General features: G+C 43.2%; 1 protein-coding gene across 1 annotated transcript in view; it reads right to left on the reverse strand.

The window, feature by feature from the left end:
• The window catches only part of CARF (calcium responsive transcription factor), a 68,881-nt gene that overhangs the window by 26,018 nt on the left and 23,073 nt on the right, over positions 1 to 19,790 (reverse strand). Inside the window, exons 6-9 of the mRNA XM_044305022.1 lie at positions 13,245 to 13,329; positions 10,578 to 10,767; positions 7,728 to 7,848; positions 4,047 to 4,190 (exon numbers count right to left, since the gene is read on the reverse strand). Of these exons, the coding sequence (XP_044160957.1) occupies positions 4,047 to 4,190; positions 7,728 to 7,848; positions 10,578 to 10,767; positions 13,245 to 13,329 (540 nt within the window). The remainder of the gene's footprint in view (positions 1 to 4,046; positions 4,191 to 7,727; positions 7,849 to 10,577; positions 10,768 to 13,244; positions 13,330 to 19,790) is intronic.

Raw genomic sequence — 19,790 nt, forward strand, 5'->3', positions numbered from 1 at the left:
TATATGTAAAAAGACACCCCAAAACACATTGCCCAACTTCTCGGCAAGAGTACGGCGATACCACATGTGTGACACTTTTTTGCAGCCTACATGCGCAAAGGGGCCCAAATTCCTTTTAGGAGGGCATTTTTAGACATTTGGATTCCAGACTTCTTCTCACGCTTTAGGGCCCCTCTAAAATGCCAGGGCAGTATAAATACCCCACATGTAACCCCATTTTGGAAAGAAGACACCCCAAGGTATTCAATGAGGGGCATGGTGAGTTCAGAGAAGATTTTTTTTTGGGCACAAGTTAGTGGAAATTGATATTTTTTTTAGTTTTTTCTCACAAAGTCTCCCTTTCCGCTAACTTGGGGCAAAAAGTTAAATCTTTCATGGACTCAATATGCCCCTCAGCAAATACCTTGGGGTGTCTTCTTTCTGAAATGGGGTCACATGTGGGGTATTTATACTGCCCTGGCATTTTAGGGGCCCTAAAGCGAGAGAAGAAGTCTGGAATATAAATGTCTAAAAATGTTTACGCATTTGGATTCCGTGAGGGGGATGGTATGAGTTCATGTGAGATTTTATTTTTTGATACAAGTTAGTGGAATATGAGACGTTGTAAGAAAAAACAAAAAAAAACAATTTCCGCTAACTTGTGCCCAAAAAAATGTCTAAATGGAGACTTACAGGGGGGGTGATCAGGGAGTCTATATGGGGTGATCACCCCTCTGTCATTGATCACCCCCCTGTAAGGCTCCATTCAGACGTCCGTATGCGTTTTGCGGATCCGATCCATGGATCCGTGGATCCGTAAAACACATATGGACATCTGAATGGAGCCTAACAGGGGGGTGATCAATGACAGGGGGGTGATCAGGGAGTCTATATGGGGTGATCAGGGGTTAATAAGTGACCCGGGGGGGGGGGGGGGTGTAGTGTGGTGTTTGGTGCTACTTTACTGAGCTGCCTGTGTCCTCTGGTGGTCGATCCAAGCAAAAGGGACCACCAGAGGACCAGGTAGCAGGTGGAGTGCTGCAGTGATGGTTGATCGTCTGGAAGTTTCTCCCATTTGCACACATCTTTAGAGCTCAGCCAAATTGACTTTTAGATTCTTGGTCACCTCTCTTACCAAGGCCCTTCTCCCCCAGCTTTAAGTAGTGTCCTGGTTGTTCCAAACTTCTCCATCTAAGAATTATGATGACCACTGTGCTCTTTCAGTGCAGCAGAATGTTTTTTTTTTTTGTTTTACCCTTCTTTAGATCTGTGCCTCTACACAATCCTGTCTCTGATCTCTACAGGCAGTTCCTTTCTCCTCATGGTTCTGATATGCATCGTCAGCTGTGAGACCTTATATTGACAGGGGCGTATCTTTCAAAATCATGTCCAATCAACTAAATTTACCTCAGGTAGACTCCAATCAAGGTGTCAAACATCTCAAAGATGCGAAAGAGAAATGGGAGGTTCCCAGAGCTATATTTCAAGTGTCCCTTAGTAAGGGGTCTGAACACATGTCCAGGCGAAATTGTAGTTGTTCCTTTTTAATACAGGTCCTTCTAAAACAATTAGCATATTGTGATAAAGTTCATTATTTTCTGTAATGTACTGATAAACATTAGACTTTCATATATTTTAGATTCATTACACACAACTGAAGTAGTTCAAGCCTTTTATTGTTTTAATATTGATGATTTTGGCATTCAGCTCATGAAAACCCAAAATTCCTATCAAAAAAAATTAGCATATCATGAAAAGGTTCTCTAAACAAGCTATTAACCTAATCATCTGAATCAACTAATTAACTCTAAACACCTGCAAAAGATTCCTGAGGCTTTTAAAAACTCCCAGCCTGGTTCATTACTCAAAACTGCAATCATGGGTAAGACTGCCGACCTGACTGCTGTCCAGAAGGCCATCATTGACACCCTTAAGCAAGAGGGTAAGACACAGAAAGAAATTTCTGAACGAATAGGCTGTTCCCAGAGTGCTGTATCAAGGCACCTCAGTGGGAAGTCTGTGGGAAGGAAAAAGTGTGGCAGAAAACGCTGCACAACGAGAAGAGGTGACTGGACCCTGAGGAAGATTGTGGAGAAGGACCGATTCCAGACCTTGGGGGACCTGCGGAAGCAGTGGACTGAGTCTGGAGTAGAAACATCCAGAGCCACCGTGTACAGGCGTGTGCAGGAAATGGGCTACAGGTGCCGCATTCCCCAGGTCAAGCCACTTTTGAACCAGAAACAGCAGCAGAAGCGCCTGACCTGGGCTACAGAGAAGCAGCACTGGACTGTTGCTCAGTGGTCCAAAGTACTTTTTTCGGATGAAAGCAAATTTTGCATGTCATTCGGAAATCAAGGTGCCAGAGTCTGGAGGAAGACTGCGGAGAGGGAAATGCTAAAATGCCTGAAGTCCAGTGTCAAGTACCCACAGTCAGTGATGGTCTGGGGTGCCATGTCCTGCTGGTGTTGGTCCACTGTGTTTTATCAAGGGCAGGGTCAATGCAGCTAGCTATCAGGAGATTTTGGAGCACTTCATCCTTCCAGCTGCTGAAAAGCTTTGTGGAGATGAAGATTTCATTTTTCAGCACGACCTGGCACCTGCTCACAGTGCCAAAACCACTGGTAAATGGTTTACTGACCATGGTATTACTGTGCTCAATTGGCCTGCCAACTCTCCTGACCTGAACCCCATAGAGAATCTGTGAGATATTGGAAGAGAAAGTTGAGAGACGCAAGACCCAACACTCTGGATGAGCTTAAGGCCGCTATCGAAGCATCCTGGGCCTCCATAACACCTCAGCAGTGCCACAGGCTGATTGCCTCCATGCCACGCCGCATTGAAGCAGTCATTTCTGCAAAAGGATTCTCGACCAAGTATTGAGTGCATAACTGAACATAATTATTTGAAGGTTGACTTTTTTTGTATTAAAAACACTTTTCTTTTATTGGTCGGATGAAATATGCTAAATTTTTTGAGATAGGAATTTTGGGTTTTCATGAGCTGTATGCCAAAATCATCAATATTAAAACAATAAAAGGCTTGAACTACTTCAGTTGGTGTGTAATGAATCTAAAATATATGAAAGTCTAATGTTTATCAGTACATTACAGAAAATAATGAACTTTATCATAATATGCAAATTTTTTTAGAAGGACCTGTACATTTGATTTCTAAAATTCTGTTTTCACTTTCTCATTATGGGGTATTGAGTTCAGATTGATGGGGGAAAACTAGATTATTTTTTTATTATTTTAGCACAATGCCGCAACATAATAATGTGAAAACAGTGAAGGGGTCTGAAGACTTTCCAAATGCACTTTTATGTTAATATTATCCATGTGAATAGCTCCCTGTTGACATATTTGCCATATTATGACTTGTTCAATGGAATGGGAACCCAGAATTTAGTTCCTTTAACGAGACCCATAAAAATTCAGTACTCCAATGAGTTTCACAGGGCATAAATAATGGGACTGTGTATTTGTCACTGACAAGTCTTATAAAGAGCAACTAGTCACATGGCATTTGTATTTATACCTGAATTCTTCTCCATATGGTTGTAATATGGGTGGTAAAGCTAGGCAACTTAACAGACTTGAACAACAACAACCACTTTCTGGGCGCAGATATATGCTTCTCGATAGAGTATACAGTAATACAGTATACAGTAATGTATGCTAGCAGACAGGCTTTAAAGGGATTGTCCTATCTTGCCGTTTCCACAACAAGATGGGACTAAGTGCCTGCCCCAGGTGGCAGGGCTTACAGAAACAGCCATGTGGGCTGGCACTCCGTGGCACTTGCGCAACTCCCACTGTAGTAAACAGGAGCTATGTAAACAGCATAGCAGAACAAGCTACTGTATGTTGCTTCCATAAAATCTCTAATGTATTGATATTGTGATAGGAGAAAAGTTTGATATTTTAACATTTCCTACTATAATTTTGCACACAATTTCACTTGTGCTTTCCTGGTACATTCATGCTGCAGCCCACTAGCATTTTACATTGCTGTCAGCAAGTACGAAATAAATTATGACAGGCATTTACATACAATGGCTAGCGTACCTTAGAACACCCTCACTTGTTTCTAAATCCTTTTTTAATAAGTTAAATGCTTTTTCTTGTTCCAATTTGATCAATTTCTTGTCAATCTTCGGATCTGTAGGAACTCGATAAGAAGGGAATTTCTTCACTTTTTTTATGTATATTCTAAAAAAAGAGAGTTTTGTGAGTAATTTTACTTAGCATTACAAACTGAACACAGTACTATTTTCATTAGCTAAATAAACAGAACGGCCACCTTATTAGAGACACCCATCTAGTTGTGCGTTGGACTTTCTTTGGCCTTCAGAATTGCTGCAATTTGTCATGGCATACATTCTACTAGGTGTTGAAATTACTGCATAGGAATAATGACCCATGCAGACAGGATAACTTCTTGCAATTTCTGCAAATTAGATAGAGGTATGGTCATGCGCAGAACAGCTCGTCCCAGAGATGCTCTATAGCAGGCATGTCCAAACTGCGGCCCTCCAGCTGTTGCAAAACTACAACTCCCAGCATGCTCTAATAGCTGTAAGCTATCCAGGCATGCTGGGAGTTGTAGTTTTGGAACAGCTGGAGGGCCGCTGTTTGGACATGCCTGCTCTATAGGATTAAGATCTGAGGACTGTGAAGGCTAGGGAAGCAAGCTGTTATGTCCCTGGATCCAACCCATGACTTGTGGCATGGTGTACGGTCCTTCTGAAAGCCTCCTTTTTCCACACAGTAAACAGCTGCTATGAAGGGATGACATTGGATGGCCACAAAAATCCTACCGTCCAAACATCCATCCACAGGTATCAAAGGACCCAGGGTGTGCCAAGAAATCATTCCTCACACCATTACTCCACCAGCACTGGCCTGAACGGCTGATAGGAAGGATTCATCGATTCATGCTGCTTGCACCAAATTCTTACTCTCCCATCAGCATTATATAATATATCTGGATTTATCTGACCAGGAGATGTGCACTGCTCAGTGATCCAGTTTTTGTGCTCTGTTGCCCACTGGAGTCTTGCCTTTCTGTTTCTCTTAGACAGTAAAGTCTGTATTTCACTACCCGATTTTTCGGCAGATAATCACATGAACGCTCATTAGCGATCACCTGGCAGTGTAATACTGCCGTCGATTACCCAATGAACGAGCACCGGGCAATCCAAATCTTTTGACACATTAAAAAATTATCATTTGCAGATGGCAGATTGTGGTGTCTAATAACGATCTGCCACCAGCAAACCACTATACAGCATGAGGACAAGCAATGGCATAGCGATGGCTCATCCCCATGCTGCGGTGGAGATCGCTGCATGTAATAGCAGCTGTCTCCTCTGCTAGCGAGTGGGTGATTGCCGGGAGGGAATGCTTCCCTCCTGACAATCGTCTGCCACATTGGACTATGTAATACAGCCTTAAGGGCACTTGAACTGCTGTTATAGCCTATCCATGCTAACGAATGATGCGATGTGCTTTGTATTCTGCTGGAATGTGCTTGACTTGGCATCACCTATTTGTCAGAACAATTCTTGACATCCTCCCCTGACCCCATTAGCTGACGTTTTGTTTATGTCCACAAGATCCTCTTCCTCGATCACACCATTCTTGGTATACGCTCAATATTGTTGAATGAATAAAACTCCACAAGCTTGGCAGTTTTTTAAATGCTGGCTCTGGCTAGTCTAACACAGATGACCATGCCTTATTGAAAGTCGCTCAGACCATTCAATTCTCCCATTCTAATCTGGATTCACAGTGAAACTTATGCACAGAAAATGTTTTCAATTCACTTTATGTTTCACTCGGGGGTCATACGTCTAAATTCTATACAGGGTAGATCCAATCATGAAAGGGCAGGTGTCTCTAATAAAGTGACCATTCAGTGCATATTGGTTCTATAATAAGGCAGATACAAAAACAGCATTTATTGGCATTTCATATGCCAGTCTAAAAAATAAAAGATAATTGAAGTGATTTGTGCAAAATTTATAACAAGGTGGTTGCTTCTTAAGAAATCTGGCATTTGCTGGACTAAGTCATAAAATGATATATATGCCTGCTAGGAGCAGGTGTAGATTTGCACCAAAAACTGTGCCATTTTCTTACTTTACGGTCACTAAATCTGTCTAAAAAGTTATCCTTATCAACTCCCAGTAAACCATGCCAACTTTTCCAATTTTTGGCAAGCAAGGTGTAAAAAGGGAATATTTTTTTGTGCAATCTTGTGAGCCATATTTTGTTGTACAACTTCCTTTTGTGCAATTTGCAACTTTTTAAATCCATAGAACTGACACAAAGCTGTTGATCAATTTACCTATTATTTCTTTGTACCCCATATAGACAAATGGAGGTGCTCTACAGCATGCATAGCCACTCGCCCAACTGAGGCTGCTCTCCCACCAGTCTAGCATTTATCACTCACTCCATGTTTGCTGGTGATGAATGTTAATGACCTGAATATCTCTCAAAGCCCTAAACACAACTTGTGAGTGATATTACATCAGTGTTCATTTTGACCCCAACATGTAGAGTCATACCAATCCTTCTCTGCAACACTCTTGTGTACAGATGACCTGCAAGTCATACATACAGTTGATTAGAATTTACTTTGGTATTTTGCAGATCTTTGACGTAAAGGGCTTTTTTCTCTCTTAGTGTATTATCAGCCTAACCCAACACGAACAGCAGGTTCGGCAGACAACCTAATGTGTATAGGGAGCTCCCGACTTTCCCCCAAAAGATGACGGTGGGGGAAGAAGGATTGAGCAAAATAAATATTTATTTACTCAATCTTTTTGTGCTCCCTGTAGATAAGCCACTAGCAGAAGTGTCTACCAACAGCTTTTTCCTCTCCCCGTTGAATACATGTAGACACTCAGCAGAATTTAAAGTGTATGTGTATGGGGGAGTTGGAAAAAGATAGCTGTTGGTTTAACGATCATTCAGCTGACAGCTATTGACCGTGTATGTTCAGCTTAAAGGGACACTGACAGGCCCAATAAGCATATTTAGGTATATATATGACAGTACAGGTCTTATCAAGTGTATTAAAATCACCTAAGTATCCCCCCTGTACACCTTATAAATAACGAAAACTAAAGTTTTATAACCTGCTTGTCTCGTCTCCAATCTGCCCAAGGAGTGGCGTTTCATCTCAAATTGCGCCCAGCCAGCCGCTCCCAACTGCCGTTCTGAAGCCCCGCCCAGCTCATCAATATTCACTTCGCTGGGCGGCGGCTACAACTCTCCCCGACTCAAGATCCTGCGCATGGCCAATTCAATCCTCTGGGCACGTCCTCCGTCTAATCTTCAGCGCATGCGCCCGGCCGGGGTCACATCGCGCCTGCGTACACCCAGTCTGTGTCTTAGAGGCCGCTGCAGCCTCTGCTTTATGCGCATGCGCCGGGCACATGAGTCGGGGAGAGTTGTAGCCGCCGCCCAGCGAAGTGAATATTGATGAGCTGGGCGGGGCTTCAGAACGGCAGTTGGGAGTGGCTGGCTGGGCGCAATTTGAGATGAAACGCCGCCCCTTGGGCAGATTGGAGACGAGACAAGCAGGTTATAAAATTTTAGTTTTCTGTATTTATAAGGTGGACAGGGGGGATACTTAGATGATTTTAATACACTTGATAAGACCTGTACTGTCATATATATACCTAAATATGCTTATTGGGCCTGTCAGTGTCCCTTTAAGTGCTGGGGAATACAGACCTTGCTGGACATGTTGCTTTATACAGCTGCCCAGTAGTGCTGTCACTTTCTCCACTCTTCTTGGGCTGTGATCCTTTCCTTCTTGGTCCATACTGACATTCCATCACAATTGCTCTGCTTCCTACAAGGACAACAGAAAAGGAAGAGATTTATTTAAAGTATACCTCCAGACATTTAAGGGTAATGAAGACAGAAGAATGCAGAGGCAGCGCCTCGTGTGCAGGATTATTAAAAGGGTTGTCTCATCTCAGACAGTAGTGGAGGGCGCACTGTTCATGCGCAGCCACCCTCCATTCATTTTTATGGGGTTGCCAATAAATGTCTGCCCATAAAAGTGAATGGGAGCGATGGCCGGTAATGCGCAGTGTGCTCCCATTCACTTCAATGTAGGGGGGGAGCGCTTGGTGGTGGCCAGACCAGAGTCCTCCAGCCACCACTTTGCGGGGCTCTGTTTCCGATACAGGTGCGGATTCTAGCAATATGCCCCCATTGTCTAAGAGGAGACAACCTCTTTAAATGTATCAGGTAAGCGTAAGTAATGCGCTATCTCTATATGTTGTGTGAAACACAACACCTTATATACTCAATTGGCTAACTGTAGATATGGTCCAAGAGAAGTTAAATAGAGTAAATGTGTACAAAACTCTGAGTCCAGGTGGATCACACCCAAGAGTGCTTAAAGAGCTCTGTTCAGTCATTGATGTGCCCCTGTTTATAATTTTTAAGGATTCTCTAGGGACTGGTACAGTGCCAAGTGACTGGCGCGAAGCAAATGTGATGCCCATATTCAAAAAAGGATCAAGGTCCTCCACAGGTAATTGTAGCCCAGTTAGTTTAACTTCTGTTGTGGGAAAAATGTTTGAAGGAATCTTAAGGGACTATATACAGGAGTATGGGACTGTAAGTGATAACCAGCATAGGTTTACCAAGGACAGAAGTTGTCAGACTAACCTGAGGAGGTGAGTAGTAGCCTGGACAAAGGAGCGGCTGTGGATGTAGTGTTTCTGGATTTTGCAAAGGCTTTTGATACTGTCTCTCATAGACGCTTAATAGGTAAAGTAAGGTCTATAGGCTTGGAAAGTATAGTTTGTAATTGGAATGAAAACTGGCTAAAGGACCGTGTCCAGAGAGTTGTGGTCAATGATTCCTATTCAAAAATGGTCCCAGGTTATAAGTGGTGTACCCCAAGGTTCAGTGCTGGGCCCTTTATTATTTAATTTATTTATTAATGATATCGAGGACGGGATTAATAGCACCATATCTATTTTTGCAGATGACACTAAGCTGTGTAGTACTGTACGGTCAATGGAAGATGTCCATATACTACAAGCTGACTTGAACACTCTGAGTGATTGGGCATCAACTTGGCAAATGAGGTTCAATGTGGACAAATGTAAAGTTATGCATCTTGGTAGTAATAATCTCTGCTTCATATGTTCTAGGTGATGTAGCACTGGAAGAGTCACTTGTAGAGAAGGATTTGGGTGTCCTTGTAGATGGTAGATTAAATTACAGCACACAATGTCAATCAGCTGCTTCTAAGGCCACCAGGATATTGTCCTGCATTAAATGGGGCATGGACTCGCGGGGCAGGAATGTAATATTACCACTTTACAAAGCGCTGGTGCAGCCTCATCTGGAATACACAGTCCATTTCTGGGCAACAGTACATAGAAAGGATGCACTGCAGCTGGGAAAAGTACAAAGGAGAGCGACTAAACTGATAAGGGGCATGGAGGGTCTTAGTTACGAATAAAGATTCAAATAATTTTATTTATTTAGTCTTGAGAAGAGACGTCTAAGGGGGGGGACATGATTGACCTATACAAGTATATAAATGGGCCATACGAAAAATACGGTGAAAAGCTGTTCCATGTAAAATGCGCTCAAAAGGGGGCACTGCCTCTGATTGGAGAGGAAAAAGTCAAAAACGTCAAAGCTTCTTTACTGTAAGAACTGTGAATCTGTGAAATAGACTTCCTCAGGACGTGGTCACAGCAGGAACAGTAGACAGTTTCAAAAAGGGTTTAGACGAATTCTTAAAAGTAAAAAACATAAATCCTTATGAAAACGTGCAGAAATCTGAGTCTCACTTCCTTCTGCGATTCACGTCCCCACCTATCTCTTGGTTGAACTCGATGGACGTTTGTCTTTTTTTAACCGTATTAACTATGTAGCTATATGATGGGCTGTATTTCTATCCCACACAGCTTGCAGTATGCCTGGGTGGCAGCCGGTGACGCTGGCCGTAAACACAAACTGGAAGAGGTTAAATGGGACCATTTTTACGGCGCACCGCACCTCTTCCAGTTTCCAGACATTTAAAGGGAACTTGTCACTATGAAAATGCTAATTAATCCGCTGGCAGCAGATTGACAGCTATCTCTGTGTTTTCAGTCATAGACGGAAGGCTTTCAGTCACTGATAGGACTGCCTCCTTGACTTCAAAGCCCAGAATGAGCATGGATATAAATGAATTCATTACGTTTTACAGAATTTTTTCCCATAAAACTATAGATCAATCTGCTCAGCTCCGCCTGCTCTATATCACACTGTCTGCGGCTCAGACACCATTTTCAATGTGACAAGTTCCCTTTCAAGGGGCTGGCTCATAACGTCAACCCCTTACCATATGCCCATTATGACATATTCCTGATGTACGAATAAGCATTTGGTCTCTGACACCAGATTATGTTTCATAATCAGAAGGAAGAGACTTCCTGAATCACACTTTTTGAGTAGATGGAACAGTATTCTCACCCTGACTGACTGCCACAGGGAGAGAATCAATTGGGTGAACACATAAAGCTCTAAACATGTAGAAAACCCCTACAGAGATGAATCACATACCCGTATTAATAAAGGGGATTCCATCATATGGCACATACTGTGACTTCCACATTAGCCGAGTGGCTGGCTTGGCTGGGCTTGGGGACTGTCGGGTTCCCCACACGCTCATTGTGTGTTGTTTGTGAAGACCTAAAATATTCATCAGTTCAGCTTCACTCAGACAGTAACCACGGTAAGAATCTCCAATTTTCTGAAAAATAGAATGCCAACAGAAAAACATGAGGTCAAGTAATTTGACCAGTCATTCTTGTAATATAACAATGTACTTTTGAACTAATTTTTAAGGCGTTATACAAAAATCATGTCTGCTTGGGTTTCCTTTTTTCCCCAGGAACAGCACCATGTTTGTTCCTGTGCAAGTGAACTGAGCTGAAATACCAGACATAGCCCATAGACAAGATGCCACTAATTGTGGGGAAAAAGAAAGATTCTTTCAGGGATACGTATCAAAACTGGAGAAAAGGTTATACTATACTAAATGCAACAAATACATAGACTACTCACAAAACATTAGGGATATTCGGATTTCAGGTGAAATATATGAAAGACGTAAAAAGTTCACGCTACAGTGATATTATATCATGAAATTAGGACATTTAAGTAGAAGCATGCAATGGTGATTTCCTCATCTCAAACAGTTTATTGAAACAAAAGCCAACACCAGAGGTGGGTATACCCCCACAAAAATGTCACTGTCTCAAAATCTTGTCATGTGGCCTTGAGCATCAATGACAGCTTGACAACGATGTCTCATGCTGTTCACAATTCAACTTATGGCATCCCACTCTTCTTGAAGGGCGGCCCTCAGGTCATTGAGGCTCTGGGGTACAGCGTTACGAGCCTTTACATAGCGACTCAGCTGATCCCATAGGTTTTCAACGGGATTCAGGTCTGGAGAAATTGCAGGCCATTTGAGGCACACCACTCTCCAGCAGCCATTCTCTAATAATGCGACTTTGATACGCTGGCGCTTTGTCATCCATTAAGATAAAATTAGGCCTGTGTTGTTCATACAGAGGCACAATGACTGGATTAATGATGTTATTTAAGCAGTATGGGCTCATCACTGAACCATTCACACAGTGTAGGGCACTTCTGTATTGACTAGACACACTTGCCCACACTGTAACTCCACCACCACCAAAGGCTCATCTGGTGACAACAGTGGCTGATGCGCTCTCCTTGACGTCTCCAACATCGTTGGCAGACATAGTTTCTGCTCAGAGTGAATTGACTTTCATCAGTTAACAGCACTGAGGCCCACTGGTCCCTCGTCCAGCATAGATGCTCCTTGGCCCATGCAAGACAATGAGGCCTGTTGTCAGGTACCCTTGCAGCTCGTCTAGAACGCAAGACCATGCTGATGTAAACGGTTTTGAATGGTCTGACATGACACTTGGGTGCCTCTCACCTCCATGAAATGTGCCTGGAGTTGTGTGGCATTCATTATCTGGTTCCACAGGGCATTGTTCACAATGAAGCAGTGATCAGTGTGGGATGTGGCCAAAGGACCTCCACTTCTATGCCTTTCTGTCATTCTTCCAGTCTCTCTGTATCAACCTGCTGATGACAATCTGTGACACTCTAAGCTCAGTGGCCACTTCGATCTGAGAACATCCTGCTTGAAGCCTCGCCATGGCGAGCTACTGTTGATCAATTGTTAGGTGTCGTCTTGGTCTCATGTCAAAATGTGGACATCATGATGAGGAGGACAGTTTAAATACCAATTGCAATTGAAGCAGGAAATGTATTGGGTGATTTATGGATCAAACGCCTGTTGTGAATTTTGCTGTTAAGCTCCTTGTTAGAGAACAACAAGTTGTGCAAAAAGTACTGAAATATTGAACAGTTGGAAATGTGCATTCAAACGTTTAGAGAAGGTCACATTAAAGGGACACTGGCAGGCCCAATAAGCATAATTATATATATATATATATATATATACACACACACACATGCACAGGTCTTCTAATGTGTATTAAAAACATATAAGTATAACCCCTGTCCATCCTTATAAATACAGCAAACTCATGTTTTATAACCTGATGTAATCGCTCTTCTTTCTGCCCAAGGGGCAGCGTTTCAGCTTCACTTGTGCCCAGCCAGCCAGCGCCCCAACCGCCGCCCAGCTCATCAATATTCACTTCGCTGGGCGGCTGAGCCGCAGACTGCGTGATATAGAGCAGGCGGAGCTGAGCAGATTGATCTATAGTTTTATGGGAAAAAATTCTGTAAAATTCAGAACGTCGGGGACAGCAGAAGCCGCCCAGCGAAGTGAATATTGATGAGCTGGGCGGTGCTTCAAAACGGCGGTTGGGGCGAGGCTGGCTGGGTGCAAGTGAACTGAAACGCCGCCCCTTGGGCAGAAAGAAGAGATATTACATCAGGTTATAAAACATGAGTTTACTGTATTTATAAGGTGGACAGGGGTTATACTTATATGTTTTTAATACACATTAGAAGACCTGTGCATGCATATATATAGATAATTATGCTTATTGGGCCTGTCAGTGTCTCTTTAAGGTCACCTGTAAAGGTTTAAGTGTATTTTAGGTTCATCCTGAAATTTCACCCACAAGCCAAATCTTCCTAACTTTTTGTGAGTAGTCTATAAACTGTAGAAATTACCTTAAATATTATGTTGCAATCTTACCAAACTCAGCTTACCTCACAATTCCTAAGACGGCGCGCCCAAACAGGAATGTTGGAAGGAAGTGGTTGAAGAGGTTTCGGAAATTGTTCTGCAGGTAGCCTGAAAAACAAGTTTTAAACTCTAAAAGCAAGATAACATTAAAAATAAAATGGTGGTCATGAATAGAGATGAGCGAATTTCTTATTTTCAAATTCGTTCACACTTTGTTTGGCGGTAAAAGCAGAATTGTGTTATGGATTCCATTACGACAGACCATAACACAATTCAATGACGGAATGCCTTTAGAGACATTCCGTTGTTCATTCCGTCATATCAGAAGTCTATGGCCTGCAAAACGGATCCGTCCCGTTTCCGTTATGCAGGCCATAGTGTTCTATTATGACGGAATGAATAACGGAATGCCTTTAAAGGCATTCCGTTATGCATTCCGTCACAGAATTGCGTTATGGTCCGTGGTAACAGAATCCATAACGTAATTCACCTTTAACCAACAAACGAAGTGTGAACGAATTTCAAAATATGAAATTCACTTATCTCTAGTCATGTATTTAAAGGGCATCTGTCAGCACATTTGTATCTAAGAAACTAGCTGAACTGTTGCATGTGCGCTTGGCACCTGAATGAATATGGGCTGGTCCCATGTTCATATGTGCACGCATTGCTGAGAAAAATTATGTTTTCATATATGCAAATGAGCTTCTAGGAGCAACAGGGGTGTTGCCATTCCAGCTGGAGGCTCTGCTCTCTCTGCAACCAGGGCTGTGGAGTCGGAGTCGAGGAGTCGGAGTCTGGGGCAATTTTGGGTACCTTGAGTCAGAGTCGGCAAAAAATGAACCGACTCCTACTAGATTTAAATTGGAATAAATAAATAAAAAAGAAATTTTAAATGTCCCAATTCACAAAAAGTTATAATTAATTACCATATTTTTCACCCTATAAGACGCACCTAGGTTTTTGAGGAGGAAAATAAGAAAAAAAATATTTTGAACCAAAAGGTGTGCTTTTGGTGGGTTTTGAACTAATGGTGGTCTGTGGATGACACTGTTATGGGGGCATCTGTGGATGGCACTGTTATGGGGGCAGCTGTGGATGGCACTGTTATGGGGGCAGCTGTGAATGACACATATATAGCATCTTATCTTATGTGTCATCCACAGATCCCCCCCATAACAGTGTCCCTGTGTAGTGAATGGGGGCCAGCATCTGTTTCTGTAATGGCAGCGGAGCCCGATGCCTGCCTTCATTCATAAAGTGGGCGGAGCAGGCGTGTGACGTAGTGAGCTACGCTACGAGCGCCCACCCGGCCTCCTGACTGCCAAGAAGTTAGTAGTAAGTAGTACAGTGCTAGATTTAAGATTATTGAAATACAATACCCACAAGTTAGATAGGATTACCGTATACTACAGTGAGCGGGACCCGGGGTAGTAGAATACAGTGACTGCACCGGGCCCCGCTGCCATTACAGAAACAGATGCCGGCCCCTAGCCCCTCCTCCCTCTCAGCCTATTCACCGGACGGTCGCAGCATTCGCCCCCCTAAGACTCACTGCTATTTTTCCCCACTTTTGCGAAAAATAAAGGTACTTCTCTACTGTAAGAATAAAGGCGAATGCATGCAGTGCGTCACGTTACTGCAAAACAAACACGTTAAGTGACCATGAAGAAGCATGCTTTTCATATGCTTCACTATATGGCACGCAACGCACAGTTAAGGAGCGGCAATACTTATACTTTCCATTGTGTTGTGTTCCGCTGTTACAGGGAACGCAATGCCCATGGTTAACCTAGCCTCTCACTGATAACTGATTAAGTAAATATGTTTTTTGCAGGACTAGAGACACTTGTATAAGTGAAGGGAATGGATAGTCAATAGTTCAAGACTGAAGCTGTAAACCATTTGAAAAACTGCCGTCATTCAGCTAAGGCTATAAAAACTTGTAAACTCAGATTGTTAGCCTAAACTTTAAACATGACTATGGGATTCTACTGGGGAAATCATGTTTTAAAATAAATGCCCCTTCCCCTATCCTCCCACTGCCCTATCTTCAGCAGAAGATCAGCACACAAAGAAGAAGGCAGCAGCTTCCTAGCCAGTAGTTCTGTGGTAATGACATGTATGTTGCCTTTCTTTCCTTCAAGGAATGTATAAAATACATTTGCATATTTAAAATACATTTGCGTATTTATACAGAGGAGTTGGAGTCAGAGCATTTATCTACCGACTCCACAGCCCTGTCTGCAACTGTCATGACCTCTCCACTTTCATTGATAGGGCCAGGCAGGTGAAAATGTCATCACATCTGCCCCTGTCAATCAAAGTGGAGAGGGAGCAGCAATTGCAGAGAAAGTGAAGCCTCTCTGTGCAATGGCAACGCCCCATTGCTCCTAGAAACTAATCTCATATATTAAAACTAACACAGATGCCTTCAGCTGCCAAGTGCACATACAACAGGTCAGCCAGGCACAAATCTGCCCTTTTAGATTTAAAGGCGTTGTAGGAGATAACTAAAATTCTCGGACAAGCCCTTCTCCCTTGTCTGATCTGTCTGTTGGCTGTTTGTTTTATATTCTTCAGTCGGTAATAAGACTGCATAGTGTGTCCTGACATTCTAGACCTAGTCTACGTGTATATTGGCCTGTGGGTATCACTCACACTCCGGCCCTGACCACTAGACTCAGGATTGTCTTGAGGTTGTGACTCGGGTTGGTTTTGGAGGTGTTCCTAAGATGATAATGTAACACCCCAGAGTGGTGTTTCCACTCCTGCACCCTGCTACTGTCTTTAATAGGCTAACACAGTGTCATCTTATGTATTTTGTTGCAGGTCCTCCACAATGTGAATTCCTAATATCTTTATGCAACTGTCATGTTCATGTAATATACCTGGTTCACCAGAAGGTGGCAGCAAACACGGCAGCGATATCTTAGATAGAATGGAACTTACTCTCCATTCTAACCCCCCTCTGGAGAGAAGTGAGCTAGTCCTACTTCCTGCAGGAAGGGTGGGGACCAGTTAGTTCCAGTTTAATTTACCCCTGCATGTGCACGTGCACGTCTCTGCTGGACATGCCCACGCCAGCCAGAGCGCCTTAAGCTCCGCTGGCCAGGGAGGCTGAAGCATAGAAGCCTCAGGAGCCAGGAGATTAGTTCCTCGGCTGAAGATAAGTCCGACTAATGTGTGAAGTGCAGCATAAAGAATAAGCCAAGTTACTAAGTCAGCTTGTCAGTACAGCAGAGTGAGAGAAGGATAGAGCAGAGTCTCCCCCCATGCTTATTCCAGTAGTATCTATGGCAGGTAATAGTACTTGTAATGGTGGCTGTAGTGTCCATTGTGGGAAACAGGGTTTTGAAGACATGTCTGGCCAGGATGTGTCCAAGGGTGAGCAGTGTGCCTCACTGCAGTAAAGTCTTAGCAGATTTTGGCAGGAGGTTACCTTATTGACACCAAGGCTCAGCAATGCAGATTCTAAGTTCTCTAGTAGGGATAATCGAACCTTAACTGGAATGTTAGGTTTCATACCGAACATCGTGGAGTCCGGGCACCTGAACCCAAACACGAACTATGCCGCAGAAGTCCCTGCTCAGATGCTAAATAAAGCTTGTTGACATGCTGCAGCCAATCAACAAGCTTTTAAGCTGCAGGCACTTGGAAGCTATCAGTACATTCAACCGTCTGTAATTGTTTTGCGGTCCACAAATTGCAGACCGAAAAAACACGGATACCGTCCGTGTACGTTCCACATATATGGTGCCATATAGTGAGAATTATCACTTTCTGTGCTTCAGGAAACAACATGGCAGCCATAATGTACAGATATCACAGATTATGCAGCCAACATGGCCTCTAGAATACAGTGATGTCACAATCTGAGGAGCAGCACATGGAACATACATGTGCCAGTCACATGGCCTCTAGAATACAGTTATGTCACAGTGATGCAGTGTTCCGGTCCTTCATTGTGACATCATCATTCTGAAGGTGTTTATGCCCTGCTCACGCTGATATCGTTGCCATTTTGAGTTGACGCGTCTGCTGACAGTTTCATTGGCTCCAATACATTTTCAGATTCTCGGATCTACATTTTCAATCAGCTTTCAGTCCTCAGGCACTTTACCACCTGTGCTTGGACTCCTTTTTTTATTTGGGGGCTTCTTATTGTCCCATTTGCCTCCACCTCTTACTATTTGACAGTGGACAATGAGTCACCTACTAAATCAAGGTAAGGTTCTACAAAGTGGGATGCGTTTCCATGAGGTGAATCTAATAACTGGGAGTTTCATCATCCTGCACTTTACCGCTTGTCGATGACAGTAATGGGATCTACAGCAGAAAATCACATTTAGGAACAGTTTTGGGTTTAGTTAAAGGTTTCTTTCTTTAACTCTTAGTAATTACTTCAATGATTTTCTTTTAGAATATTACCTTATTCCTCTGAGATTAAGGTCCAGGACTATAGAAAGAGGAATACGGCACCAAAGAGGGCAGAATGAAGAAGCCCGAGTGCCTCTCCAGGGAAGAAGAGGACGACGCAGACGCCAAGATCCTCCACGGCGTGGCAGAGTGGAGGAAACCAGGCAGCGGAGTCGATCGCCATTATCGCGATCACCAGCTGGACCCTCCCAACCATCAGGAGTGGCCATTGCCGGGCCAAGCAGCAGGGCTACGGTTGGTGTAACCTCCCAGACCACAACCAATACATTGATAGGGAGAGCCTCTGTTCCTGTGCCAGCTGCTCCTGAGCCCGGCCCTAGTCAGCCAGTGCCACAGCACCAACCACGACCACAAACAAGGGTGCAGAGAAGGGTATGCAGAATAGCAGACCTCCAGTCTCGCCCCTTTATCCAGGACGATGATATAACATCTTGTACCATCTGCATGGAGGAATTTGCCATAGGAGAGCCAGTAACACCGCTTCCCTGCTCCCATCTTTACCATCGTGACTGCATATCCCTTTGGCTCAGTTGCAACCCTAGATGCCCCTTATGTAGAAGCCATTGCTTCAGATAAAACAACAAGGATAACATCAAGAAGCTTGGATTGCGGCCCAGGTAGGAGGTCCATACGTATTACGTACAACACATTTATAGTAGTCCTAAAATCAGTCTTTCTAGTAATTATTTCATGTTTTGCTTCACTTTTAACCCACTGAAGATTTATTTCTATATTTGTCTCCCTTCAGTTTACCACCACTGACCTGACACCATCAAGGAAGACCCTGCTCCCCGTTCCATCTACAACCTATGGTAAGAAGTCCTCTCTAGCATCTTCATCTGTCTGATGTTTTCTCACTCACTTTACTGGTTATTGATGTGTTTCATATGTTGTATTTTAAATTCAGGGTCCCAGCTTAGAACCATCTAAGGAGCCGCCCAAAATGTCCTGTTACCATCAGCAGGACATTCTCCACCAGAATAGACATCTGCAGTGCCTGCTCATGAGGCTAACCCTCCAGTGCTGCCTTCCATTTTACATTTATATGTCTTCTAGGCCAAGACAGCAGTATCACTGGATTACCATCGTTCTAGACTATCTGACCATTATTCTTCAGAGCAAATAAAACATTTCTGATTTTACTTCATCCTTTCACTGACTAATAGTTTTCGTTTTATAGTTTACTTATGGAAAACTGTATAAAAAAAATGTAATGTTAACCCCTTATTGGCCACCGATATGCTATTTTAAGGCTGTCATTAATGGCCTTTATTCTAGGCCACCACTTTTTTTTAGGCGGCCTAGAATCAGCATGGCGGCAGCAATTGAGGGTTTAAATGTTGTTGATCAATGTTATCTATCTTATCATAAGCCATCTTTAACCCCTTCCTGATATGGCAATTTTTCATTTTTGCGTTTCCACTTTTTACTTTCTGCTTTCCTAGAGCCATGACTTTTTAGTTTCTATGTTCAGATATCTGTATGAGGGCTAGTTTGTTGCAGGACCAATTGTACTTTCTTATTCCACCATGTAATATTGCATAAAATGTAGCATGAATCTGGAAACAAAAAGCAATTTCGCTACAGTTTTTAGTTTTTTACAGTGTTCACTATGTGGTAAAACTGATCTTTTACCTTCTTTCTCTGCGTCAGTACAATTTACACATTTGTATCTTTTTTCTTGTGTAGACGCGGCACCTACTCCTTCAATACTGTCAAAATATGGCAATGTATAGAAGTGCCAGCAAGGTCAAAAATAAATGTGGGGCATACAATATAAGAATCGCCCCGTAACAAGCTATGATGACTTACCTTCTAGGTAAATTGTGCGAGGGTGTCCCACAGTATTCAGTATTCTGCATGGTAAACATGTTCTCAGTTGCCTCCTTCAAGGGGTTATCCAAAACTATTAAATGTCCCCCATATGCCCGGGCACTTCACATTGAATATACTTACTGTACCTCGCCCCTGCACTGCTCCTGGTTCGCCCACTGTCGCTGATGAAAACATCCAGTGTCGGGGGAGCAACCAATGGCAGGCGGAGACAGGGATGCTAGGGGGGCTGGTCCCTGCCTGCCATTTGCTGCTCCCCTCCGACACCGGATGTTTTCATCCACGCACGGGGAGAA

Source organism: Bufo gargarizans, chromosome 8, assembly GCF_014858855.1.
Source record: "Bufo gargarizans isolate SCDJY-AF-19 chromosome 8, ASM1485885v1, whole genome shotgun sequence".
NCBI lineage: Eukaryota > Metazoa > Chordata > Amphibia > Anura > Bufonidae > Bufo > Bufo gargarizans.